The 27950-nt window shown below is 40.0% G+C and overlaps 2 protein-coding genes across 6 annotated transcripts in view; one reads left to right on the top strand and one right to left on the bottom strand.

Annotated features, from left to right (window-relative positions):
- The window catches only part of CFAP100 (cilia and flagella associated protein 100), a 34700-nt gene extending 31466 nt beyond the window's left edge, over positions 1-3234 (top strand). For all 4 annotated transcript variants that reach the window (XM_070738353.1, XM_070738350.1, XM_070738354.1 and 1 more), the window contains one exon: positions 1135-3234. In XM_070738353.1, coding sequence (XP_070594454.1) covers positions 1135-1248 — 114 coding nt within the window. In that variant the 3' untranslated portion in view covers positions 1249-3234. The remainder of the gene's footprint in view (positions 1-1134) is intronic.
- Positions 1623-23816, bottom strand: ZXDC (ZXD family zinc finger C). Of its 2 annotated transcripts, XM_070738348.1 has the most exons (10): positions 22593-23812; positions 18245-18397; positions 17894-17972; positions 17455-17585; positions 16570-16740; positions 14103-14788; positions 12355-12439; positions 8711-8865; positions 4480-4581; positions 1623-4159 (listed from the first exon to the last, which is right to left on the bottom strand). In XM_070738348.1, exons 1-10 carry the CDS (start codon positions 23752-23754, stop codon positions 4073-4075), a joined length of 2811 nt encoding a protein of 936 aa, XP_070594449.1. In that variant the 5' UTR covers positions 23755-23812; the 3' UTR covers positions 1623-4072. The 2 variants fall into 2 exon arrangements, with proteins under 2 accessions (XP_070594449.1, XP_070594450.1); XM_070738349.1 differs by lacking the exons at positions 1623-4159; positions 4480-4581 and adding an exon at positions 4796-4887 and having other exon boundaries at positions 22593-23816.
- Between the last annotated feature and the right edge of the window lie 4134 nt (positions 23817-27950).

The following is a 27950-nucleotide window of genomic DNA, read 5'->3' as shown; positions in this document are numbered from 1 at the left end:
AACAATATCCTGTTTTAGTATTAAGATAAGGCAGCTGAGTTAAACCCTGACTTAGTCATGTTTGGAGTAGCATTAATATGTACATTTTAATAATGTACATTTCTCCAATTCTTTGCTATTTCTATGGGTCAGGTACACATGCACAGAAATACACAGCAAACAGTGTATACTATCTGTACTGTTTGCCACTTACTGTTTGGCAATTACTGGAAGGCAAAAGCATTTTCCCCCTATTTCTTCCCCCCCCAAACCCCCCCCCCCCTAAAGTGGTTTTATATTCAGGTGCGTCTTATAATCCAAAAATACAGTAAATAGTAAGGATAAATATTACTATGACAACTTATAATAAGAGTTTTAGTGGTGCAGTAGTTAGAGCCTGCAGTATTGCAGGCTAACTCTGCTTACTACCAAGAGTTCAATTCTGACTAGCTCAAGGTTGACTCAGCCTTCCACCCTTTATCAGTAAAATGAAGACACAGATTGGTGGGGACAATACTGAGTTGAGGAAGTTGTTCATGTTCTAAATCATTGGGATTGACCACAGTAGATTAAAAGAAAACCAATCCTGTAAATGGGGACAATTTTAAAACAGAGATGGCTGAGTGGGAAAAAAAATGGCATAGTAATTCAACTGATTTTAAAGTACCGTTTTTGGAGTATAAGACACGCATTAGTTTTTGGGGAGGAAAATAAGAAAAAGGCTGATTGGTGGGTGGATCAGCCTCCCGGAATACCCCCAACCAGCTGTTCCCAGAGGTGAATTTTAGCAACAGGTTCATTGGGTTTTTTTCTGCCTCTGAAACCTCCATATAAGACACTTCCAGATTTTCACCCATGTGTGTGTGTGTGTGTGTGTTATACTCCAAAAAGTACAGTAAGTATTGACTATTCATTGCTGGAAGAAGCAATGTTTCTTTCCATTATACTCATATTGCGTGGAATAATGAGAAGGGAAGAAGCATAGCTAGAAAACTCTTTGGGGAAGGAAGAATAAAACTGTACTCAGGAAAAAAAAGGTGGTCTGGTTGGGCCTCCTTTTGCTGATGTATGCTTAGTGCAAATTGAATTTATTTGCATTATTTCAATATAAGATGTGCAGAGTTGTTCTTAAGTGTCCCTCTTATCATATTTTAGACTGGCAGAAGATTAATCTATCGTTCTGAGCCTCCCGCTCTCAAGGAGAAAGAAGACGAGAATCAGGTGCTGATCGATAAAGAAAAAGAAGAGCTGCTCTATTACTTCACTTAGCAGCTGAAAGGTGCAAGACATTATGAAGCATACCGCAAATGACAAACTAATAAGAAAATGTTTCAACAAACACTCTGTAAATTTGGGGAGAAAGCTACTCTATCCTAAGTATAGTACATACAGTGGGTAAAAATAGATGACATCTTTTCATAGTTGTAAAATCATTTTTTTCCTCAGGAAATTAACTTAGTGATAGAAAACATCTACCAAAGTGATAACAGACTAAAGTCTTGCAGCTAGGAAAATAAATATACCAGTGAAGAGTACAAATTCCTTTTTTTTTTTTATAAAAACCAATCTTCATTATCGGATTCAAATTTTTTTGTAATTAAGCAGATTGTATGTACATAACAAAAATAAAGTTGAAATTAAGAAACTGGACATATTAATTTTATTAGTCCTTTTAACTCCGTGATTATAAATATCCATTGCCAGCAATGGACTTTGCCAGAATAAATCTAATGCTTGCTCTCAAGCCATTAGGAATTTACAATGAATTAAAACTGAATATATAAATTTCATAAAATAACACAGTTGTCTGTCCACAGAAGCAATTACTTATTCTTCAATAAGCAAGACCTCATAAAGCAGAAGCACCACAACAAATGGACACAATTCACATTCTTACCAAGTTAGAGATCCTCTTTGGGTTAAAAAGAACAGAGTCTGCCCCATCCATGCTTTAAATAAAATGTAGGCCACACCTACTGTGGAAACCACAAAATGTTTTGGATTTTTTTGCTCAAAGAAAATGTATGAGGAATGAAGAGGTTTCTTATGGTCCAACCACTTCATCTAAATCTACTTCTGTGTCTTTATAAGAGACAGATGTGCTTGCACTGCAATTTATAGAGGATCACTATCACAGTAAGAGTGTGAACTATTCCATTGAGTTTTTGAGGTGACAATTGTTTAGGACAAAATGCACCCATTTCTCTTTAAAACTGAACCTTGGTGATAAAAACATGTTTGAAAAGTAAGCAATTTCTTCACTTTTTCACAGAGAGGTTTTATATCAGAAATAAAAACAATTTGTTTTGATAATGTAAATGTATAGTAATAGGTCACGATAGTCAGGTAAACATTTTACAGTCAATAAAAAATACCCACTCAAGATTTTTTTTTCTAAAAAACATCCACAAAATGAAATTCTGAATTAATGTAATCTGTATAAAATGCTTCTAAACTACATTCTTCTGAAAATGAAGTTCAAAAGGCACAGGCATCAATTAGTATATTTCTATTTATGGGTAAACCTTCTTAATTTGGAATAATCTATTGCGAATAATCCAAGACAGAAATTATCCATGGTTTAATAAACACAGTAGAAAATAGCATTTCCAAAGCCATTCCAGACATATCTTCTTGGTATATAGTATGAAGGGATACCAGGTTCAAGAATCTCCCTTCAGATTTCAACAACACTAGGAAATTTATTTCCTAAGGCTGCTGTCTTCCAAAGCATAGATACCCACATGATGCACAGTAATTAATAGTTTAAGGACCAGAGAAAGCTGTTGATCAGACTTCTCCTTTGTCAGTGCCACTAGAGATGTTGCAGAGGTAATAGGGAAAGGCTACTTTTACTTAAGCATGAGTTCCAAGAATACAAATTTAGTATGTGATGGAAGAAGGGTCAATTTAGAGATATTTGTGGCTCACTCCTGATATATTTAAAACAATTAACCTTTAATTTTCTTCTAACTGTAAATAAATAAGCAACATTTCAAACTGTTCCTTTGTAGGTTATCTCTGTATAAAAAAAACAACAATGTTCTCACAACTTTTTAACTAAGTTGTACATATGTATAATTTTAATGCCATGTGGCATATCATGAATAAAATGTTTTAAGTTCCAGACTTAAATTATTTTGTAAAACACTGACATCTTATTTCTCTGCTGAGCTGAAAGCTTAGTATTTTCTTACAAGTCTGCATGAATTAATTCCATTATCTATAATAAAAGATGGGTGTTTTAAAAGCATATATATTTAAGGATGTTATTTTTCATTTTGATCAAGAGGTTACTTTTATATGTACTGATACCAGCTGTAAGCGGTTTCTTCAGCCAGATTGTCTGTATGTAAATAATAAGCAGAACATCATCTTAACATTAATTTGGGAGTAAATTCTACTGAAATCAGCAAAACTATTTTTGACTAAAAACGCACCATGATAGGTATATGTAATAAAGGTGGCTTTGTACAAATTGGCAACACTGTTTTATATTACTGTAAACATAACCAAAGTGATAAGAAATAACATGTGCCAGGCAGCTTTCTCAAGTTCAATGTAAAATGTTAGAGATAGCAAGAGCAAGAAATCATATTGCTCTACTAATTCAATTTTTACTATCCCTGAGTATGATGCTGTTTTAATGCTCTGATCTCTTTAAAATAAGTTTGCAAAAATAAAATGGTCTTTCTGCTTATTCCTTCATTTTAACCCAAAATTTAATTAGGGATTCATTTCAAGAAAAAAAGTGCTATGCTTAGTTGTTATCTACTATTTTAAGAATTATTATTTCTTAATTATTCTTAAAATTATTGTGGGCTATCACCATTGCACTCTAATGCAGGACTCTTAATTCCACCATATGTATCTTTTCCTGACTCTAAGACAGAACATATCAAGATCATCAATTGCCTTATTAAATAAAATTTACTGAACAAGAGTTTTGTTGCACGATAACCATCAAGTATCCCCACTGCACTGGTGGCCATGCTTCCATTGTTCACTTTTTTCCTTTAAAAGCAGGAACAGACTCTTATTTCTCAGGATGCTTCTGTGTCTGAATGTTCTAATGCTTCTGTTTCCAACACAATCATTCAAGGTCTTGTAGATTAATGGTGCTTCCTGTAAACTGGGAATTATCAGAATTGGCATCTTCTTCAGCAGAATTCTGTGGCTCCTGTTTAATTCAAGATGTTAAAGAAATGTTCAGAATTTCACAATTTGCAATTAACTACATTCCTTAGATTACACAAACATGGCAGTCCTCAAAATCTATTAACTTTGTTTATAGCAATAAACTACTCATAGTTCTAAACAGGTAAAACTCTCACTGAAAAGCATGCAACGTGTTTCTATTATTTTCTTCTCTTTTACCTTGTCTTAAAAGACAATCAAAGAATGAATCTTATTGTAAATTTAAAGTAGTGGTTAATTTTATTATAATGAAATCACCCGAAACTGCATTTTATCCAAATTTGAAACTGAAAAGTTTTGTACCTGAAGAATATGAACAGGTAAATCTACTGTCAGCTGAGAGTGTGAGGAAGACGATTGAGAACTGAGCTGGAAGGGTAGATCTCCTTCTCCTGGAGAATCATCCTAGCAACAAAGGAGACATCTCAATCACCAACTGGTAATTCTTTACAAACATGTGGATGTGTTTTGAAGCAGTTAACGCCTATACAGTATATACAAAACACTTCAATAACTTCAATTAGGAGCCCCATACACTTTCACTTAGGCAGCCTAATTTATATAATCTAACACTGACTTAATACACACATATTAATAAAATCTATTGTCATTTTGTTAAAGGAAGACCACTCCATCTTTGTTTGCAGAATAACCATAGCCAAATTGATTTTAGTGTTGTCCATTTGGTGATACCCATCCATGGCGTTATATCTGAGATTGCCAGAATGAAAAATAAAGTGCATAACCAGTTTGGTGTAGTGATTAAAATGATGGGCTACCAACCAGTATATGTGGTACATTGCTCAACAGCAGTAAATGTGAAAAGGATCTTGGAGTCCTAGTGAACAACCATTTAAATATGAGCCAGCAGTGTGCAGCAGTTGCCAAAAAAAGCCAACACAGTTCTAGGCTGCATTAACAGGGATAAAATCAAGATCACGTGAAGCGTTAATACCACTTTATAAGGCCTTGGTAAGGCCACACTTGGAATACTGCATTCAGTTTTGGTCGTCATGATGAAAAAAGGATATTGAGACTAGAAAAAGTGCAGAGAAGAGCAACAAAGATGATTAGGGGATTGGTGGCTAAAACATATTAAGAACCAGTGGCAGGAACTGGGCATGGCTACTTTAATGAAAAGAAGAACCAGGGGAGACATGATAGCAGTTTTCCAGTATCTCAGGGGTTGACACAAAGGAGTCAACCTATTCTCCAAAGCACCTGAGGGTAGAACAAGAAGCAATAGTGGAAACTAAACAAGGAGAGAAGTAACTTAGAAGTAAGGAGAAATTTCCTGACAGTCAGAAAAATCAGTGGAACAGCTTGCCTCCAGAAGTTGTGAATGCCCCAACAGTGGAAGTTTTTAAGTAGTGTAGGGTTTCTTGCCTAAGCAGAGGATTGGACTAGAAGACCTTGAAGGTCCCTTCCAACTCTGTTGTTGTTGTTGTTATAACCAGAGTTCTAGGCCTGCCTTAGGCGTGAATATAAGCTGGGTAACTTGGGTCAGTTACTATCTCACAACCAAATTATCTCAGGATTGTTGATGTGAGCAAAATAAAAACTGTTCCAAGTAATGCTCTCTCTATAGCATTTCCCCCACTTATTCCCATTAATGGGAATAAGGAGATCGCTGACCATTTCAATAGCTACTTCTGTTCAGTTTTCTCAAGACACCTTACAAAATAATACTATAGAGGGATATAGCATTGCTTCCAGCTGTACGGATTCAGCTCCAGTGATCTTAGAAGCCGATGTCTTAGAAGAACTTGAACGATTAAAGATAAATAAGGCAATGGGTCCAGATGGCATCCACCCGAGTTCTTAAAGAACTCAGATCTGTCATTGCTACCCCCCTGACTGATTTGTTTAACCAATCCCTGTTAACAGGAGAAGTTCCTGAGGATTGGAGAATGGCCAGCGTTGTGCCTATCCACAAGAAGGACAGTAGAGAAGAAGCTGGTAACTACAGGCCAGTTAGCTTGACATCAATTGTAGTTAAAATGATGGAGACTCTACTCAAAAAGAGGATAAATCAGCACCTAAAAAACAAAAACTTATTGGACCCAAATCAGCATGGCTTTACTGAAGGCAAATCATGTCAGACTAATCTCATTGATTTCTTTGGCTATGTCACAAAGGTGTTGGATGAAGGTGGTGCCGTGGATATTGCCTACCTGGACTTCAGCAAAGCCTTTGATACAGTTCCACATAAAGAGCTGATAGACAAATTAGTGAAGATTGGACTTAATCCCTGGATAGTTCAATGGATTTGCAGCTGGCTGAAGCGTAGACATCAGAGAGTTATTGTTAATGGCGAGTATTCTGAGCAGAGTCAGGTTACAAGCGGTGTGCCACAAGGGTCTGTTTTGGGTCCTATTCTTTTTAATATGTTTGTGAGTGACATAGGGGAAGGTTTGATAGGGAAGGTTTGCCTATTTGCCGATGACTCTAAAGTGTGCAATAGGGTTGATATTCCTGGAGGCGTCTGTAATATGGTAAATGATTTAGCTTTACTAGATTAAAGCAATGGTCAAAGCAATGGAAACTGCAGTTTAATGTTTCCAAATGTAAAATAATGCACTTGGGGAAAAGGAATCCTCAATCTGAGTATTGTATTGGCAGTTCTGTGTTAGCAAATACTTCAGAAGAAAAGGATTTAGGGGTAGTGATTTCTGACAGTCTCAAAATGGGTGAGCAGTGCAGTCAGGCGGTAGGGAAAGCAAGTAGGATGCTTGGCTGCATAGCTAGAGGTATAACAAGCAGGAAGAGGGAGATTGTGATCCCGCTGTATAGAGCGCTGGTGAGACCCCATTTGGAATACTGTGTTCAGTTCTGGAGACCTCACCTACAAAAAGATATTGACAAAATTGAACGGGTCCAAAGACGGGCTACAAGAATGGTGGAAGGTCTTAAGCATAAAACGTATCAGGAAAGACTTAATGAACTCAATCTGTATAGTCTGGAGGACAGAAGGAAAAGGGGGGACATGATCGAAACATTTAAATATATTAAAGGGTTAAATAAGGTCCAGGAGGGAAGTGTTTTTAATAGGAAAGTGAACGCAAGAACAAGGGGACACAATCTGAAGTTAGTTGAGGGAAAGATCAAAAGCAACATGAGAAAATATTATTTTTCTGAAAGAGTAGTAGATCCTTGGAACAAACTTCCAGCAGACGTGGTAGATAAATCCACAGTAACTGAATTTAAACATGCCTGGGATAAACATATATCCATCCTAAGATAAAATACAGAAAATAGTATAAGGGCAGACTAGATGGACCATGAGGTCTTTTTCTGCCGTCAGTCTTCTATGTTTCTATGTTTCTATAGTCCCTACTTAATAATAATAATTTAGACCAGTAAATCTTTCACTAAGTGACAGGGCTGTTAAGCAAAACTTCATGCGAATGACACTTATGATTTTACTATTGGCTTCTCCATTCTGCTTCTCAGATGCTGGTTTTGAAGCAACCTGAACTTATGTCCGGAGGATGCTGATCGTAAGTGCAAGGACTTCTCATAAAGTTACTTTTTCAGTGCTTTTGTAATTTCAAACATCACCAAGCATAGCAGTTGTTAAGCAAGTTGTATTGCAAATGGTATCTTAATTTCTACTTTTAGCATTCTAGGCAGTTCCTGTAATCTATATCAGGAGTCTCCAACCTTAGCAACTTTAAGCCTGATGGATTTCAACTCCCAGCCAGCTTTGAGGAATTCTGGGAATTGAAGTCCTTCAGGCTTAAAACTGCCAAAGTTGGAGATTCCTGATCTATATGATGCCATGTTAATAAAGTGCTACAAGTCCTCATAAGATCCTTTGCAACGGAAGATTCAGATCATTGTGATACTGATTGGCTTGGTTTGAATTTTAATTTGTATCGGTCTGCTGTTTTGGAACTTTGAACCCCATGTGTTAGCAATGCCAGTGCTCAATTTCACCTATGATTTTTCTTCTCTGAATAGAAAGTGCTTCTCTGATGAAAAAGTGACTCATTCCAGCCCATTTAAGTTTGCCGTTTCCTATAATGTCAATATTGGATATCAAAATTTCTAATGTGACATGAAATATGTCTTGGTTCATGGTTCTAACACTCTAGTAGTATTAGTGCAGCAGTGTACCAGGGAAACTTTTAGTAGCACATCTCTTCACTAGTAAAGAAATAGCCACTTAGTTGAATAGCACAAAATTGTGCTTGAATCAACTGCCAAAAACAGCTGTTTATATTTTTCTATTATTTATTACCAGCATTCTTCAAAGAAATAATAGCAAAAAGTTATTTCTGAAGCAAAAGGATAGCAAAACTGATTATGTGATTAAAAAATCAAGATGGAAATTTTAGACCTGTGATTTTTTAAAAAATCATTGGAAATTAAAACTTTGCAACTGTTTTCTGAGCAGAATTTGGTTTGCTGCACCAAATCATAATATACTTGCTCTATCTAGCTATCTACACAAACTTATTGTATTACAAAGTTCGGGGGGGGGGGGAGAACAACATATTATTTTTCTATAAGTTAAATTGCCAATTGTTACCTGAAGCAACTGGATTTGAACAAACTGTGTGCCAGCCGAAGAATCTCTTACTGTTAGATTTCCATTAGGCAAAATACTGTTGCATAACCGATTTCCATGACTAAAACAGTTAACTTTATCATTTTTGCTTTTTCTTATAGTGGAATCAGTTGAGTCTGAAATAAAGAGGTGGCATTTGTAAATATAAAGCTGCATTCTGAATTAAGTTTCATGACATATCTGAAAATACTTCTCCTCAGCATCTTTCAATGCAAGATACATTCTTACCATGTATGGAACAAATAATTTAAGCACTGTTCTTAAGCATATTAACAATTGAAGCTACATAGAAATTGTTCACAAAAAGAGAAGAAAGGGCAATTTCCAAAACTATTCATTCCATGGTTACTTTCATCTTCTAAAAATTTATTGCTAAGAGCTGGGAGGTCTTTCAGAATAGGAGGAACAATTATATATACTCTTATATGTTCACTTGCCTTGGAAAGGAAGAATTATAAAAATTATCTAATCTAAAAATGCAAACAGTGCTGTTTCTGTCTTGTATCAAGGTCTGAAACCTGACTAAAAAGAGCCAGACAATCAATTTCAACCAATATCCTCTGGAATTGAAACTCCACCATCTTCTAAGCCATCTTCCCTAAAAAAGGAAGGTGGAAGATTGGATGAAAATTGTCCACAATGGTGGGGCACATTAATGGCTTCTGGTACACGACAGAGGGTACACTAGTGCCTATTTAAAAGCTGTAAACACCACCTCCCTTCCATCAAGGATGAATTAATCATTACTCCAGCCACCCACATGAGCAGCCAGGAGGGACATGGATCTAGCTCACAGGTATTTAGAGCACAAAGGAAGGACCCTGCCCACTTCCTCCGGTCCAACAAGGTAAAACTGGCCCAGATAATGGGCTAAGCCTGTTCCCTGGGCATCTCCATAGGACTTGAACCAGGCTTGGCATCCAACTGATCCAGATCCAGGCAATTTTATTTATCAGTTAAACATAAAGTTGCTCTGCATGGCTCTGATTGTCAGACCTGCCCCAGTTTGATCCCTTAGGGAAGTAAAACTCTCGATTCCATTTGAAGTGAAAATATACTTTTATTAAGAGGTGCTTGATTGCAGCAGTCAAGGGGTATTTAAAATTCCTGCATGCCAATTCAAAAATAAAAACCCTGGTTTCCCCTAGCCTTCCCCCCCCCCCCCAGGGTCTGCCAGGCCTAGCCAATCCAGCACACCACGTTTTGAGGTGTTTGGGCTGGTGAAATTCCACACTCAGTGCAAACGGCCTTGATGATGTCAGTGCACTAGCACGAACCAGCTTCCAAACCACTCTGCTCTTCCTCAACTGCCAATCCCCCCTCCCTATTTCCCAAAATAAAGGTATACAGATTTATTGCCCATGTGTTTCCCCCTCTCTTTCCCAACTGATGACAGAACACCAGCAAGGCCCAAGCAGAAGTTCCTTTTCAGCTGCCTCATGTCTGTGAACCATAGGGAGCAAGAGGCCAAAACAGTTTGAATGGGCACAATCCTGAACAAGGCTCTGGCCACCTTCCTATTGAAATAGCTGCCAGAGCGTGTGCAGGTCATCAAATATTATTCTCGGCTCCCTTGTAATAGCCATAAAGAAGACTGGAAGTGGCTCTTTAACTTTCTTTTTCTTTTGCTGTATAGTTGTTATCATTTTTTCTACTATACTTTTTCTCTTGCTTTATCTTTTCATTATGTAAAAACTCTTGTTAAAATTATACACATATATACAGGAGAGAGTATGAGTTGTTCTGAGCAAGAATTCTAAATAATGTAGTCTATAGCACTCCCAATCCCCAAAATCACGCTGTAAATAGTGGTTCAGTATATATTTCAGCAAGTAGTTTGTTGTGCATGAATGTGTTTAATGGTGTTTTTCAGGGGTATGATAGGTAATATTGTGCTAATCAAGAGTTGCTTAATTGTTTCAACTTCAAGATCTAGTATATATTTATATGCTGCAGATGAAACGTATCTCACGAAACTAAAAAATGTCCTTTACAGCCAAGATAAATGTTCCAATAGGAGCTTCAAAATTGGTGTAACTGTCAGCCATCTAAAGGCTTGCCATTTCTTAATAAATGTAGATTTAGATCATGTTAAAAAATTTAAGTTATAATTGCCACATTATTTAACCTGGCTGGGCTGGGTGGGAGGAGCTTTTTAGTCCTAGCAATAGCCTGAATAAGTTCCTGCAGTTTTCTTGGCAAGATCTTTTGGAAGTTCTTTGCCCTTGCCTCCTTTTAGGACTGAGAAAGAACGACTGGCACAAAGTCACCCAGCTGGTTTTGGGCATAAGGCAGAACTAGAAGTCATGGTCTCCTAGTTTTTAGCCTAATGCCTTCATCAGTATAGCAAACTGACTCTCTATTCAACTTAATGTTCTAAATTTAACGATGATATACTATCCTTAGATCCAGTTTGATGTATACACAATACAGTGGTACCTCAAGATACGAACCCCTCGTCTTACGAACAACTCGTGATACGAACCCGGGGTTCAGAAAAAAATTGCCTCTTCTTACGAACTTTCTTCGAGTTACGAACCGGCGTTCGGAGACTGCTGGGAAGCCGCGCGGCTGTTTTAAAAGGTGACAGCCGGGCGGCGGGGCTTCCCAGCAGCCTCCCGAACGCCGGTTCGTAACTCGAAAAAAGTTCGTAAGAAGAGGCAAAAATTTTCTGAACCCCAGGTTCGGTTCGGGAGGTTGCTGGGAAGCCCCCCAGCCCGGCTGTCACCTTTTAAAACAGCCGCGCGGCTTCCCAGCTGTCTCCGAACGCCAAACGCGGAAGTTCGGGTTCGGCGTTTGGCTTCGGGAGACAGCTGGGAAGCCGCGCGGCTGTTTTAAAAGGTCACAGCCGGGCTGGGGGGCTTCCCAGCACCCCCCCGAACCCCAAACTTTTGCCGAACTTCCGGGTTCGGGGTGTGCTGGGAAGCCCCCCAGCCCGGCTGTGACCTTTTAAAACAGCCGCGCGGCTTCCCAGCTGTCTCCGAACGCTGAACGCGGAAGTTCGGGTTTGGCGTTCGGCTTCGGGAGACAGCTGGGAAGCCGCGCGGCTGTTTTAAAAGGTGACAGCCGGGCTGGGGGGCTTCCCAGCACCCCCCTCCGAACCCCGAACTTTTGCCGAACTTCCGGGTTCGGGGTTCGGGAGGTTGGTGGGAAGCCCCCCAGGCCGGCTGTCACCTTTTAAAACAGCCGCGCAGCTTCCCAGCTGTCTCCCGAAGCCAAACGCCGAACCCGAACTTCCGCGTTCGGCGTTCGGAGACAGCTGGGAAGCCGCGCGGCTGTTTTAAAAGGTGACAGCCGGGCTGGGGGGCTTCCCACCAACCTCCCGAACCCCGAACTTTTGCCGAACTTCCGGGTTCGGGAGGTTGCTAGGAAGCCCCCCAGCCCGGCTGTCACCTTTTAAAATAGCCACGCAGCTTCCCAGCAGTCGCCGAACGCCGTTTTTTTGCGGGAGGTTTTTTTGGTTGCACAGATTAATTGACTTTACATTGTTTCCTATGGGAAACAATGTTTCGTCTTACGAACCTTTCGTCTTACGAACCTCCCCCTGGAACCCATTAGGTTCGTAAGACGAGGTATGACTCTATACTGAAATAATTAATACTCACCTACGTCATTCCCATTTCCCTTTTGTTTTCTTTTTTTGGCAAGCTGAATAGCTCGATAATCTGTTCTTGCAGACCCACCACTCTCCTGATGAGATAAAAAGTTTTGTTTAGATCACTAAATCCAGGTACTTAGATATGCAGCTTTTCATTATGAATTCCATTTTTCCCTAATAACATGTATGATTCCCTAACAGCTTCCTTGCTTATATTGAATTCTGTGTAGCAATTGTCCTGTTAAGTCCACAGGAAAGGAGTCCCAGTTTATTTTGCTGTGCTAAACGTTGCCGACTAGAGGCAGAGCTCATCTTCGTTTCAAGGCTGTTGATCCAGCACTGTCTGAAGATGTTTCTGCAGTCACGTGGCCAACATGTTGTCATAGAATGCTGCTTCCTCCCCACCAAAGTGGTACCTATTTATCCACTTGCATTTGAATATTTTTGAACTGCTAGATGGGCAGGAGCTAGGTGAAGATGGGCTCTCACCCTGTTGCACAATGCTTGGATTTCAAACTCGGGTTGTTGGCTTTCCAGCTGACAAGCCCAGCATATTAACCACTGAGCCATTGCAACACCCCATCTATGGTTAAGTCCATAGATAAAATAAATTACCCTTCCTTTGGAAAACATCAACATCTGTCAACAAAAAAACCCTGCAGAACAGAAAAGAGACATTCTACTGTATAAGCTATCTCTGCATGCAGTCCTGAATATATGTCAGTATGTATTTCAATAACATAAGTCATGCTATCAAAGACATATTTCAATAGCATGAGAGAGAAAACAAAGTCTAACAAGGACAAAATTTTAAGAAATGTCTTTTCTGTAAGTGTGAAATACAGTATACTTTATGCTGTATATGTACAATATAATCACTATACTATGTCACTCAATCCCAAAACACTACCTAGTTTTAAATATTTACAATGGTTTGAGAAGGAAGTAAATACAGTGGTACCTCTACCTAAGGACGCCTCTACTTAAGAACTTTTCTAGATAAAACCCGAGACTGGAAAAAATTCCCAGGAAATTTGAGAGCGGCACAAAGGCCCGGCGAGTTTCCTGCCATTCCTCCTTCAATCCCAGCCATCTCGGGCTTTTCTGGGCTGCCAGAGGAGCCTTTTGGTGGCACGTAAGGAGGCTTTGGCAGTCCAGAGCGAACGGAGCATTTTCCTTTCTCTGGGCGCTTGGAGAGGGAATAAACCACTTCGCTGTGGTGACTCCCTCGTGCTGCCTCCCATACACCCGGTGTGAGGTTGCCTCCCGGAGCGTCTGGGCAAAAGGGGGCGCTCACCTCACCTTCCTTTGGCAGCGACTGTCCTCCTCCTCTTCTTCCTCCTCCTTCTCCCACCCAAATTCTGAGCTTTTATTTCTTTCCTAATGGGTTTGCATGCATTATTTGCTTTTACATTGATTCCTATGAGAAAAATTGTTTCTACTTAAGAACGTTTCTACTTAAGAATCTGGTCACGGAACGAATTACGTTCTTAAGTAGAGGTACCACTGTAAAACTAAACTTTAGTTCTAAGTTTCTGCTAGAAAAAGACTATCCTCTTTCATTTAATATGATGCACAAAATGTAAAAGCATTGAATCCCTCATAGGCAGAAACAATTTATGTCACTTACATTGACTTTACTCGGGGCAGACATTCCATAACCTTTTTTGATCTGGTAGAGGATGATACACAATGACAACATCCTCAAAACCACAATACTAATAAAAATTAGTTACTTAAAGAGTTATTGCATACCAGAATAGAGCTGCCAGTCACCGTGCTTAGATCAGTTTCTTTTTGTGCACTGTAACTTCCTGAAGGATTGGAGAACACATATTGAGTGACCACTTTGCTGCCTTCTTGTTGCTCCACAACATCCAGGCTAGGAAGCAAAGTTTGCTCTGCTTTATTTGGAGCTAATAATTCAGCTGCATTGTTTCCACCAAGGCTGCTGGAAGGGGATAAAGTGGCTGTGTCTATTGACAGGTTATTGCCGGAAGTCAAACCAGGCAAGTCTTGACTGGAACTTCGCGCTGACGAAGATGCTAATGAGCCTAAGGCTTCTGCATTGACCGTCTGTACTTCATCCAAATTTAAAGTGCTTTGCTGTAAAACGGTGGTGGTGGTTCCCAATAAAAGAGAGCTATCCAGGCTGTGTGGAATGTCACTACTAGCCACCAAAATCAGTGGATCAACTGTCTGGGCAAGGGAATTGCTATTGACAGACAGACTGCCTCCAAGCGTGGAGCCTACTGAAGCAACATCTATAGTAAGGATTCCAGAGTTTATCAGAGCCATATCAGCTGAAATTGCAGAGGAGTTCCCAGATACACTAGAAAAAAGGGACACCAGATCTACATTGCTGAGGTCACTTTGTCCTGAATTAGCAAGTTCGTTGCTAGGTGTGAGGGAACCAATGGTTTCCATCTGATTTAATAGATCTGAAACAAAACAAAGCATGTTTATAAGATTACCTAGTTAGTATGATAGGTATCCTACAAATCTTGTCTCCTTCCTCCAATTTGGCTATATTTCCTCATTCCAAGAATTTCCCCTTTTTCTATCAAAGCAGCCAACATTACCTTCTTTAAATTTAGACGAAAACAGTATTGTATTTATCAAATTATGACCACAATTGAGCCCAAAATTTACATTGTTAAATGAAAAAATTGTTAAATGAGTTTTGCCCCCATTTTATGACTTTTCTCACCATGTTTGTTAAGTGAATCATTGCAATTCTTAAATTAGTAACATGGTTGTTAAATTAATCTGGTTTCCACACTGACTTTGCTTGTCAGAAGGTTGCAAAGGGGGATCACATGCCTCTAAAACACTGCAAGAATCAAAATGTAAATCATGTAACCATGGAGATGCTGCAATGGTCATAAGTGTGAAAAATGGTCCTAAGCCACTTTTTTTCAGTGTCGAGGACTACCTGCAGTGCCAGAACTCAATGCTACTATGCCTTGGTAATGTAATTTTGTTAGGATTTCAGATAATCTCTACTTCCTGCTAGCACATATTCAGAACTTAATAATATGCTATGCAATCCCCAGCAAAATGGAGGGTACGAAGTGTGATTTTCACAGAACTAGCAGTGCCAGCAGTATTTACTGAAGGTGTGAAGGGAGGCATTATGGTGTAAGCTCCATCCTTAAGTACGGGTGTTATAATATCTCACTACATATAAAAGAGCAGATCTGTGCAGCATTATGGCACAAGCCCCACCCCTCCTGAATCTGCTTTTTGCTAGACAGACATCTTAGGGCAAAATGCAACAGTGCTTCTGTCATTCTCAGTTTGCTAATCTTTGCTGAACCAAACAGAAAAGCAAGTCACATTGAATACTAGAATTTCTACATGAATTATTTGAAAGTCATTTTAAATAATAAAGAAAGTATCTGCAGTAGTATCAACTGAGAAAACCTTTGAGCAATACCCAAAACAAACAGTTGTTTCACTGCCGATGCTTAAGTGACCCATTTAATTTCCATTCATTTTTATGTTTCTCTTAATATATCAACTTCTTGCTCCGATTGAACAAAATGACATAATCACTTTTGCCCAAAAATGCTTTTTTCAAGAGGCAACTGGACTTTCAGGTTTTTCTTTGAAGATATTTTGCTTCTCAACGAAGAATCTTCTTCAGCTCTGACAGGATAGGGGGAATAGAAAGATTTATATTCCTTGCAGACAGCTGGTCCATCTGCAAGGAATGTAAATCCTTCCATTCCCTTCCATCCAGTCAGAGCTCAAGAAGCTTTTTGGAAGAGAAGTGAAATGTCTTCAAAGAAAAACAAGTAAGTCCAGTTGCCTCTTGAAAAGGCACCTTTGGGACAACCACAACCCAGATAACTGAGAATCTCCAGACATAATCATCATTACCTGTCTGCCTATGAAAGTGCACACATAATATTTCACCAAACAATACAATCTTTTTAAAATTCATGTCTCTTTAAATAATCAAAGAGGAGCACTTACTCATCCTTGGGTAACTCACTCTTCAATTTTGAACAATCTGCTAAGCTAATCAATAGTAAACATTATTTTTAATGTTTATACATATATCAAGCATTTACAAAATAACAAAAGTTATACGGACCCAAATAATTAGTTTTTGAATGAAGAAGTCTTTTCTTTTTGCAAGATCTTAGATATAACACTTTCTATGCATTATTCAAATCCCCAGATAACTCAAGTCTTCTAAGGTAGCAAATCATACCTGCACTAAAGTTGTGTTGCTTGACCATATGTGTTTTCATACTATGTTTTGAATTGAATAATTTGCTACAACTGGATACTGGGCAACGCATCTTCAATGAGTCCACATCTTGAAGGTGTTTTTTGGAATGAATATACAGACTACTGCGTGCTGAGAACTTTGCACAACAACCTGAAATATACAACAACTGAATCATATGAATATATTTACTTATAGATTTAAACATCTATTTAAAAAGTTTCCTATCAGATGGTAGGCAGCACAATTTCTCACAATCCCTTACTCCTAGGCCTCAGTGTTTTTATTCCTTATATGTTTTTTCTTTCAATTTTCAATGATTTATAAAGCCCCAGAAAGGTGACAAAGCTAAGAAACTGCTAAGGGGAGAAAAACATTTTGAATTGATTGCTGTACTGTCACATCCTTAGAGAGGAGCAATAAGATAGAACTAAGCAAAGAGTTATACTGACAGTGATAGAAAAATACTGACCACCTTTGAAAGGTGATCTTAAAAATCTTAGAACAAATGTGATATCAGCTTCAAAATCTTGTGAGAACCAAATTAACTAAAAAAACCGCACTATTCGACTATGGTTTTATTTATCTAGGCAGTAGAAGCTTTCAATATAATACAGAATTTAAATCTACATCCTGCATACTCTCCAATTTTATTTTTTTACTGGTGGATTTCTATAACTAATTTTTTTTTTTTAAATTGAGGCATGTTTTTAAAAGAAAAATTTATTTAGCCCATTCTTCACAATTATGTTCTAATTTGAACATATTTTCTTCCCTATCATGGGATTCAGTAGCAATCCTTCTAATTTGGGCTTTTATACATATTATCAATCTATGCAGAAATAGAACCAAGTGTTTGAGTAATACCTTCCACAGGGCATTCAAATGGTTTTGTACCAAGATGAGTTATACTATGGCCTTTCAAATGTTCTGCTCTTGTAAAAGATTTTCCACAACCTTCTACAGAGCATGTGAATCTCCTGTCATCTTCATGTTTCCTACAAAAGTAATTAAACTGATGTTAACATCAAGCACTTTATACACAGAACTCAGAAAATCATATATCAATAGATTGAAGTCTGATAAATTTGTAAAGCCTATTATTAGACTTAACCCAAAAAATGTTTTAATTAAGCAGACTGCCTTCACTCAACTTAAAAAAAGTCTATTTATGTTAGGAACAATTCAAGTTCATTTTCAATTACTGAACTTATAGGTTCTGTAACTTAAACTGCAGGTTCTCTAAAATTTTGTATACAATATGTGTATGGCAATGATTTTCAGTATAATCCGTTGGAATATTTACCTTTTATGTCTTAATAGCTTAGACATACTAGTGAAGGACCAACCACAGCCTTCAAAGTCACAAATGAAAGGTCTTTCTCCTGGGTGGGGGTGGGGGAGGAATAAAAAGGTATACAAAAATTTCAGATACAAAAACTAGCACACTTCTTTTCAAAAAATCGTAATCTTATTAGTATTAGTTTTCATTAGCTGCTCTTCATTGATGATTTTATCTTTACAAATTCTTTACAAGATACAATTAAACCCTTGCCTATAAACAGATGATCAGTTTTTAAGGATAGCATACATCCAATCAACATAATTGTTCTTTAATCCAACCAAATGCACACTTTAACAGTACCCTTGTTCACACCTGTGTGACTTCTCATGTGGATTTTCAGTCGGCAAGCTTTGTCATATTGCTTGTTACAGCCTGGGAAGGAGCAGGAAAACAATTCTTGTTCCCTGAAGTGGACGCGATTATGAGAAAATAATGCACTCACTGTTATGAAGGTCCTCTCACAACCTGGAGGGGGAAAAAGAACAGTTAACCATGTTCCACAGGAAAGCAAAAATGAATAAAACAAACAGCTTCAATAGTTCAAAAAAATACATTACAAATAAATAAAAACATAATTTTCAAAAGCAGATTATTGCCAGACACCATATGCTGCTAAAAGCCAATAAAAATGTTTTCATGTTCAATTTCTATATCTTCCAGCTAAGTTTTTGAAAATAGAATACCAGCAGACTTCTTCTGCTCTACAACATAATAATCTATTATTTGACTTCCATTTTATCATAATATGGCCAAGGTATCTAGAAATAATAGAAGATGAGATCCAGTATTTGCAGAGAACTACAATGAGAAAGGATGCCAATTTTTTTAACCAATTCCCATTAGATGTTCCTCCTGATAACCTATATAACAGTGATGGCAAACCTTTTTTCCCTCGGGTGCCAAAAGAGCATGGGTGCACGCTATCGCATATGGGCAAGTACCCACACCCATAATTCAATGCCTGGTGAGGGCGAAAACAGCTTCCCCCCCCCCCACGGGCCCCCCACTGGAGGCCAGAAATGGCATGTTTTCCCAATTCTAGTAGGCCCAATGGCTCATCCTTCAACCTCCCTGGGCTCCACAGGCTTCACTGGAGATGGGGGAGGGTAAAATCACCCTCCCCCACCCCCCTGGAGGCCAAAAACATCCTCCCAGAGCCTCTGTGCCAGCCAAAAATCAGTTGGCCAAAACACACATGCCCATTGGAGCTGAGCGAGGGCAATAGCTCATGTGCCAGCAGATATGGCTCCGCGTGCCACCTGTGGCACCCATGCTATAGGTTCACTATCACTGCTATATAATGTTAAACTAAAAATTAGTTTTGCAACAAAAATTGCAAAGAATAATAAATTCACATGATCTTAAAATCATCCTGCTTAAGCACTTGCAGGCCCTAGGGTTACAATGACAACCAGAACTGCTGGTCGCTAAGCGATGCAATCACAGGACATCATCCTTTACTACTACATCACTTACCAATGGTCCTGGCTGCTGTCATAACTCAAAGACTACCTGTGCTCAACTATGGATTAAAGTTCAATAAGTGTATACTTCTAACACTTTTAAGGGTTCATTTCCTAACCTTTCTCTTTTTAATTTCAATTTTTTAAAATGTTTAAATAGCAATAGCATTTAGCAACAACATTTAGACTTATACTGTATATTGCTGATAGTAAAAGCTGTCAACCAGGAGAATAGGCTCTGCTTCATGTAGCAATAGCACTTAGACTTATACAGTATACCACTTTGCAGTGCTTTACAGCAGAGGTCCCCAACCTTTTTTGCACCAGGGACCGGCTTTCAGCTAGACCAGTTTTCCATGGCCCGGTGGGGGGGGGGAGCTAGCTGTCAGCGGCGCCGTAAAAGGGGCGATCAAGAGAGGAATGGGTGAATGAATGGACGGAGGGTGGGAAGGAAGGAAGGAAAGAGGGAAGGTACAGGAACAGAAGAAGGGTGCAAAGAAGCAAAGAAAGGTGTGAAAGGGGAGAGTAAGAGAGGAAGGAGTGAAAGAAGGGAATGAGGGAGGAAAGAAGGGAGGAAGGAAAAGGAAAGCAAGAAATGGAGGGAGGAAAGGAAGGGAGGAAAGGAAGGAAGGAAGGAAGAAAGAAGGAAAGAGGGAAGGGACAGGAACAGAGGAAGGAAGCAAGGAAACTTATGAAAGGGGAGAGTAAGAGAGGAAGGACTGGAGGGAGGGAGGGAAGAAGGTAGGAAGGAGAAAGAAAAGAAATAGAGGAAGGAAAGGTAAAAGAGAGAAAGAAAAAGAGCAAGAAAGAAAGAAAGAAAGAAAGAAAGAAAGAAAGAAAGAAAGAAAGAAAGAAAGAAAGGCAACTTCAAAGAAAGGCTCACTGAGCATCTCTCACTCTCTCTCTTTCTATCCCTCTTTCTTTCTTTCTCTTCCTTTCTCTCTCTCCTCTTCCTTTATCTCCTCTTTCTCTCCCCCCTCTCTCCCCCTTTCCCTCTCTCTTTCTCTCTCCCTCTCTTGCTATCTCTCCCCCCTTTCCCTCTCTTTCTCCCTCTCTTTCTCTCTCTCCCCCCTCTCTCTTTCTCTCTCTCTCCCCCTCTTTCTCTCTCTTCTTCTCACTTTCTCTCTCTTGTTTTCTTTCTGTCTCTTTTGCTTTCTCTCTCTCTCACTCTTTCTCTCTTGTTTTGTTTCTCACGCTCTTTCTCTCTCTTGTTCTCTCTCTCTTGCTATCTCTTTCTCTCCCCCCCCTTTCTCTCACTCTCTCTTTCTCACTTTCTCTCTATCTTGCTGTCTGTTGCTTTCACTCACTCTCGTTCTCTCTCCGTTCTTCTCAGCGGTGACGCGCGCACGCCCTGCCCGCCTCACATTTGCCGAGAGGACTTTCGCCCCGGGCTCTCAGCAAGGGGGTTTGCATGAGAGGCGGGGCCGGCGGAAGGTGATATTCAATGTCGGGGGCGCACGGGCGGTTTTGCGCGCGCTCCCTATCTCCCTGCTAGCCCACTCGGAATACGTATTCAAAATAAGAAAAGCCTTTGCCGGCGAAGGCTTTTCTTATTTTGAATACAGTATTCCGAGTGGGCTAGCAGGGAGATAGGGAGCGCGCGCAAAACCGCCCGTGCGCCCCCGACATTGAATATCACCTTCCGCCGGCCCCGCCTCTCATGCAGCCCCCTTGCTGAGAGCCCGGGGCGAAAGTCCTCTCGGCAAATGTGAGGCGGGCAGGGCGTGCGTTCCGGGTGCGGGAGGAGCTGCGGTGAAAGGCAGGAGGTGGCAGAGGAGCAGAGGGGGCAAATCGGGCGGGCGGTGGGCAGCGCGGAAAGGCCGAGGGGGCCCTGGCGCCGCGGACCGGCTGAAAACCCCCAACGGCCCGGGCCCGGTCCGCGGACCGGCGGTTGGAGACCCCTGCTTTACAGCCCTCTCTTAACAGTTTAGAATCAGCAATATTGCCCCCAACAATCTGAGTCCTCATTTTACCCATCTTGGAAGGCTGAGTAAACCTGGTGGGTTTTGAACTGCCAAAATTGCAGTCAGCAGAAGTAGCATGCACTACTGCACTCTAACCACTGTGCCACCAGAGTTCTTTATCACAGATTGTTAATTTTATATTATATATTAATTATAGTAACACATTGAAATCTGCAATACAATGATCCTGATTTGCTATTTTACAACAAAGTATGGCATCAAGGAGCATTTTTGTTTTTGACATTACCTGGAACACACACATTTTGCCAAACTGGAAAATCTGTCAGTAACTAGACTACAGTCCTATTTAAAATAGTTTTCCTCAGGGCCAAAAAGATTCAGATTATTATAAGATTTGGGAACAATGGTATCAATGGGGTTGAACATAGAAAAAAGAAAAATAATAGCTTTAAAAAAGGATCATGATATGTAAATATAAATGTATTTGTAATTTAAAAAAAAGATTTAAGTGTAATTTGTTTACCTTTAAAGCAAAAATAGAACTATATATGGTTGTAGAATTGCTCCAAACCATTGTAACTATTATTTTAAAGAAAAGATTTGAAAATTAATGAACTTTTATTAACAAATATATATATTATTGTCATTGTACGTATATACACAGGATACCCATACACTGAAATTCACATAATGCCTAGACCAGTCCCAACACATATAACAATCCAAAAAAACATGCCCCACCCACCACAAATATTATTATTTTGTAGTTTATTATTTAATATATTTAATATATTTATTATTTAGTATATTTAGTAATTTATTTATTGGATTTATATGTTGCTCCCTCCGAGGACTAAATATTATTATTATTATTATTATTATTATTATTATTATTATTATTATTATTGAGGGGAAAGGGAAGGCTATTTTATTTTGCTTTTTTATTAAAATAATAAAAAGTATTTTTTTATTTTAATAAAATATTTATTTATTTATTGGATTTATATGCGCCCCCCAGGACATAATAATAATAATAATAATAATAATAATAATAATAATAATAATAAATATTATTATTTAGTCCTCGGAGGGGGGCAGCTTATAAATCCAATAAATAAATAATTTATTAAAATAAAATAAATACTTTTTATTATTTTAATAAAAAACTAAATAAAACAGTCTTCCCTTTCTCCCCAATCATTGGCAGAAACGCCACCCATGAGCAGTTTTGCCCAAACCAACCAAGAGTCCGAGTCGCTGACCAGAATTTACCTGGATACTCGCAACGGTAAGGCCGGTCCGGCTCCAGGTGGCTCCGCCGCTGATGCGCCCCGAGCCGGGAGGCGCTGGAGAAGCGCTGCCCGCAAGCCTCGCACTTGAGCCTGGCTTCTTCCTCGTGAGCCCTGCCGTGAGCCCGAAGGTTGTAGATGGTGGTGAAGCGCTTCGTGCAGCCCGGCGCCGAGCAGGCGAAGGGCCGCGCCTTGTCGTGGGAATGCAGGTGGCGCCGCAGTTTGTAGGCCGTGGCGAAAGCCCAGGAGCAGCCGGGGATCGGGCAGCTGAAGGGACGCGCCGCCCGGCCTGAGCCAACCGAGGGAGCCGCCGCTATTGCTGAGGCCGCGGTCTCTCCGCCCGCCTCCTGCCCGGCGCCGGTTGGGCTCCCTCCGCGCGCCGACAGTTGATGCAGCCGCAGGAGCTGCTTGCGGGAAAAGGTCTCGGCACGAGGGCAGGAAGCCGCCGGAGCCCGCGAAGAGGCAGCCGGGTTTTGAGCGTCGTCGCTGCTGCTGGGCTGAGCCGGAGCGGGCAGCGGGGTGGCTGCCGGCGCCAGTCCTCCGAAGCTGAGCGTCCCATTTTCGAAGCGCACCAGCAGGCTCTGGTTGTTGATGGTCAGCGTGCCCGAAAAGGAGGAATTCCCCTGCCCGCCGCCTTCCTCTTGCGACGAGACGCCATCCGAGAGCAGCGGCAGCGGCGCCGAGGCCTGGCCTTCTCCGCCCGGCTTGCCCTCCGCACGCTGCCGCTGCGCCGCCGGCGGGGAATCCTGAGAGGAGCCTCCTCGCGAGGGGCTCCCTGAGGCTCCGCCCCGCACCAAGTTAAGCACCAGCAGCAAAGCGTCGCTTTCCGGCGGCTGCCCGGGGCCTCCGGCCGGCAGGGACAAGGCGGGCCCGCTGCCCGAGTTAGCCGGTCCCGGCGGAGGCAGCGGCGGGGGCGGCGGCGGAGGCAGCTGCTGAGGCGGCTCCGGCGGCTTCCCTTCAAGGAGCAGCAGCACCGGGAATGTCACGTCCACGCCCCAGGCCCCCGCCGCCGAATCGCGAGGCTGAGGAGGTCGGCGGACAGGCCCTGAGGGGGCAGCGCCGTCGTCCGCACCGGCGCCATGTTGTTGGGCGGCGGGCTCGGGCTGGGCCGCCTCCGCGGCGGCAGGCAGCCCCTGCGTTTCCATCTTGGGGGTCCCTGTAGCAGCGGCTGAAACCGGAGCCGCGGGGCGGAGCCCGGCCGGAAAGAGCGATCGGAGAAACCCGGAGCTCGGAGCACAAAGGAGCGGAGTCGATCCTTCGCGGCCGGCTGTAAAACCAGGAAGCGGTGTAGTTCTGCGTGAAACCAGAGGATGAGCTCAGAAGAAGTGGGGAGGGCATCCTGAAAGATTGAAAGCGTAGCTTAAAAACTGAAGGAATAAATCCCGCTTAGTATGGGATTTTACACTCCTAGGTAAATTCACAAATTTTTGTTGTGAGCCGCCCTGAGTCCCTAGGGAGTTGGGCAGCATAGAAATAATAACAATATAATATAATATAATAATATAATATACTGTAATATAATATAATATGCTGGCTCTGTTAAAAAGTGCTATTGCTACCATGTTGTAAGCCGCCCTGAGTCTAAAGAGAAGGGCCGCATAAAAATCAAATAAAAATTTAAAAATAATATAATATAACACAATATAATATAAATGGGGATTTCATTTCATTTATTATTCATGTTGCTTGCATCTTTCAACTAGCATATTGTTTTTATTTGTTTCCTTGAAAGTTTTGATAACTTATTAGAAACCATGACTATCACTAAGTTGTATCTTTTTATTCATGATGAATGTATTTTATAATAATAAATAAATAAATTTTATTCTCCTTTTGTACCCTGAGAGCATATACACCAAAGACAAATTCCTTGTGTGTCCAATTTATTCTAAAAAAAATTGCAATAATTTTTATTGATTTTCACATTTTCGTATCTTAACATTTCCAAGCAGATCTACATATGTATATATACATTGGTATTAATGTTAATTTGTATATATATTACATTGTTTTTCCTTGTTGGTCTTCCTTTTTTTAATCCATTCGTACCATTTAGTCCAAATATTATGATATTCAGAATCTTTTTGACCATTCCGTTCCATTGTTAATCTGTCCATCTCAGGACAATCATAGATTTTTTTGATAATTTCCTTCTCCAAAGATGTATGGGGATCAACTCTGGGTTGCACGTAAATAATTATTGCCGCTGTTCCTATGTGTAAAATTAAATACAGTACTTAATATTTTTGAGTATTGTTTTTAACAATTCCTAACAGAAAAAGTTCAGAGGTATATTCTACTCTTCTCTACTCTACTCTATTCCATTCCCATAGATAGATTAACAGAGTTGGAAGGAACCTGGTAGGTCATCTAGTCCAACCCCTGCCAAGCAGGACATCATAATCATTAACATATAGCAATGACTAGCATGTAACTTGTGTTAGATTTACTGGGCGCCCACTCAATACTGTATCTCTAACATTGCTAACAATAGACCTCATAAATAAAACTTCAATTTGTGTAAATGGTGTTTTCCCTTTGTTCACTTCTGCCAGAACTGTGGAACAATCCTCAAAACTTCATCTGGTAGGTAAACTGATTGGGATTGTGAAATAATGTCAGAGACCTCTGAGTTCTTGGTCCTTTACTCTCGGATGTTTCATTACTGATTTGTTAGATTGATTAGATTTATAGTCTGCCCTTCTCCTTGTGGACTCAGGGCAGAATTTTATTACCAATTTTTTATTTATTTATTTATTTATTTATTTATTTATTTATTTATTTATTTATTACGTAATTTTATGGAATTTATTACAGAATTTTGTTACTGAAACTTCCATCTAAAAATACCTTCGTAAATTTAATCTCCTGTAAAATGACTTTCCTTCATCACAACCTTTATGGACCATTCCCATGTGATTGAAATTAATGTTTCCAAGCCAGTTGTTATGACTTTCCAAAAGATTTGTGCTTGCCGGGGTTTGCTTTGCCTCGAACAAAGCACCTACCTGTGTGTCAGAATCATGCCGTTTATTCTGAAGTATGGTAAATATTTTAATGGTGCTGGGCTGTTTTAAATTTAATGCTAATGTCTGGGTGGGGGGGTTGTAACATAGTTTTCAGTGTATACTTTGTTTAGTGGTGTTTAGTCTGATAGGTCCCTTTAGGGAGGTAACTCAAACCAAAAATAAAGAGTAACTGCTGTAGGAGTAAGAGGAGAAGTCAGGAGAGAGGATTTACCTCCCTGTAGTACAGAGGTCTTCAAACTTGTCAACTTTAAGTCTTGTGGATTTCCAGCTCCCAGAATTTTCCAGCCACACCAGCTGGCTGGAGAATTCCAGGAGTTGAAGTTCACAAGTCTTAAAGTTGACAAGTTTGGGGGGCCCTGCCAGTGTAGCAGTTAACAGAGTGGTTTCCAAACATGATGTGAATTCTTCAGTTTACCTCTCCAATTTAATATGTTGAGGATGGAGAGTAAAAGTGGAAAGGCTAAAAAGTTGGAGAAGAATAATTAGATAGGGGAAACAATAAGTGCCATGTTGGGTGGAGATTGAAAAAAAGGGTTGCTGTGTGAGCTAAACTTATTTACTTATCTATTTTACACTGCATTCAGATGTACTGTAAACCGTTCACTGTGGTGCACATATTTCAAAATACGGAAGTATGGAAAAAATAGCAAGCTGGATGTTTGAGCAAGTGAAGCAAGTGGCAATGAAATCTGGTTCCAGAGGGAACCATCCTTAAATGGGTGGGCAGCCATGGACAGCCATCCTTAAACTTCCAAATTGTAATGGAAGACGAGATTGGTGGCATATAAATTTAATAAGTCAGTCGGTCAGAGTATCCTATATGAAGAGAACTATCAATGTATCTTCTAGGAAAGAAGATAGCATGCATTGTTTATATTGAAGGAAAGCTGCTGCTTTAGTTATTACCTACTTAAAGTTGTTGACATGTTTTATCTATTACCAATTCTCTTTCCACCTTATAGAACTGGGTGCAGATGACTCTGAGGCTGGACTCACACTTTGTGTTTTAATTAACCAACCTTTTTGACTAGATTATAGTTTGCACACTAAACCATAAGTCATTATGTACAAATAGAATAGAACAGAACAGAATAGAATAGAATTCTTTATTGGCCAAGTATGATTGAATATGCAAGGAATTTGTCTTTGGTGCATATGCTCTCAGTGACATAAAAGAAAATATATATTTGTCAAGAATCATGAAGTACAACACTTTATGCTTGTCACAGGTCAAGTATGCAATCAGGAAACAATATTATAAATCATAAGGATACAAGCAACAGGTTACACTCATACAGTCGTAAGTGGGGAGGTGATGGGTGATAGGAATGATGAAAAAAACTAATTGTAATAGTAATGCAGCCTTAGTGAATAGTTTGAGAGTGGTGAGGAAATTATTTGTTTAGCAGAGCAATGACGTTCAGGAAAAACTGTTCTTGTGTTTAGTTGTCTTGGTGTGCACTGCTCTATAGCAATTTTTTGAGGGTAGGAATTGAAATAATTTATGTCCAGGATGCAAGAGGTCCATAAGTATTTTCACAGCCTTCCTTTTGACTCATACAGTATACAGGTCCTCAATGGAAGGCAGGTTGGCAGCAATTGTTTTTTGTGCTGTTCTGATTATCCTCTGAAGTCTGTGTCTTTTTGGTTTGCAGAACCAAATCAGACAGTTATAGAGGTGCAGATGACAGACTGAATGATTCCTCTGTAGAACTGTATCAGCAGCTACTTGGGAAGTTTGAGCTTCCTGAGTTGGCACAGAAAGAACATTCTTTGTTGTGCTTTTTTGATGACTTTTTTGATGTTAAGTGACCATTTTAAGTCTTGAGATATGATGGAACCTAGAAATTTGAAGGTCTCTACTGTTGATACTGTGTTGTCTAGTATTGTAAGAGGTGGGAGGCTGAAAGGATTTCTCCTAAAGTCTACCACCATTTCTATGGTTTTGAATGTGTTCAGTTCTAGATTGTTCTGGTTGCACCACAAGATTAGTTATTCAACCTTCCATCTGTATGCAGACTCATCTGGATGGATCGTTGGGATGCAATCAATGGTATACAGAGAGAAGTGAAATGGGCCTTGAGAGTACACAGCAAATCAGTCTAGCTACCAAATTCAGTGTAACTAAGGTTTCTGGGCTACCTTGCACTAATCAGGTTGGAGATTACCAGTACACCAGTTCCTAATCAAAGACCAAGTTTGTGTCTTATTTAAAAATGATAAAAGGTCTGGCAATTAACTCAGCACATAGAAAAAGAAATATGGATCCAGAAGTGCCATTAAGTTGGATACCTGTTCCTTTGGGGGAAAGA

The sequence above is a fragment of the Erythrolamprus reginae genome, chromosome 2 (genome assembly GCF_031021105.1).
Source record: "Erythrolamprus reginae isolate rEryReg1 chromosome 2, rEryReg1.hap1, whole genome shotgun sequence".
Classification (NCBI taxonomy): Eukaryota; Metazoa; Chordata; class Lepidosauria; order Squamata; family Dipsadidae; genus Erythrolamprus; species Erythrolamprus reginae.
This window is presented reverse-complemented; position numbering and strand designations above follow the sequence as displayed.

Bases quoted from the DNA above. Each gene is read 5' to 3' on its own strand.
- ZXDC (XM_070738348.1), bottom strand. From the start codon at position 23,754: ATGGAAACGCAGGGGCTGCCTGCCGCCGCGGAGGCGGCCCAGCCCGAG. The intron at 17,586-17,893 runs GTAAATATTCCA...TTACTTTTGTAG, and splicing joins AAGCTATTAAGACATAAAAG to GAAACATGAAGATGACAGGA. The intron at 8,866-12,354 runs GTGAGTATTAAT...TCTTTATTTCAG, and splicing joins GGGAAATGGGAATGACGTAG to ACTCAACTGATTCCACTATA.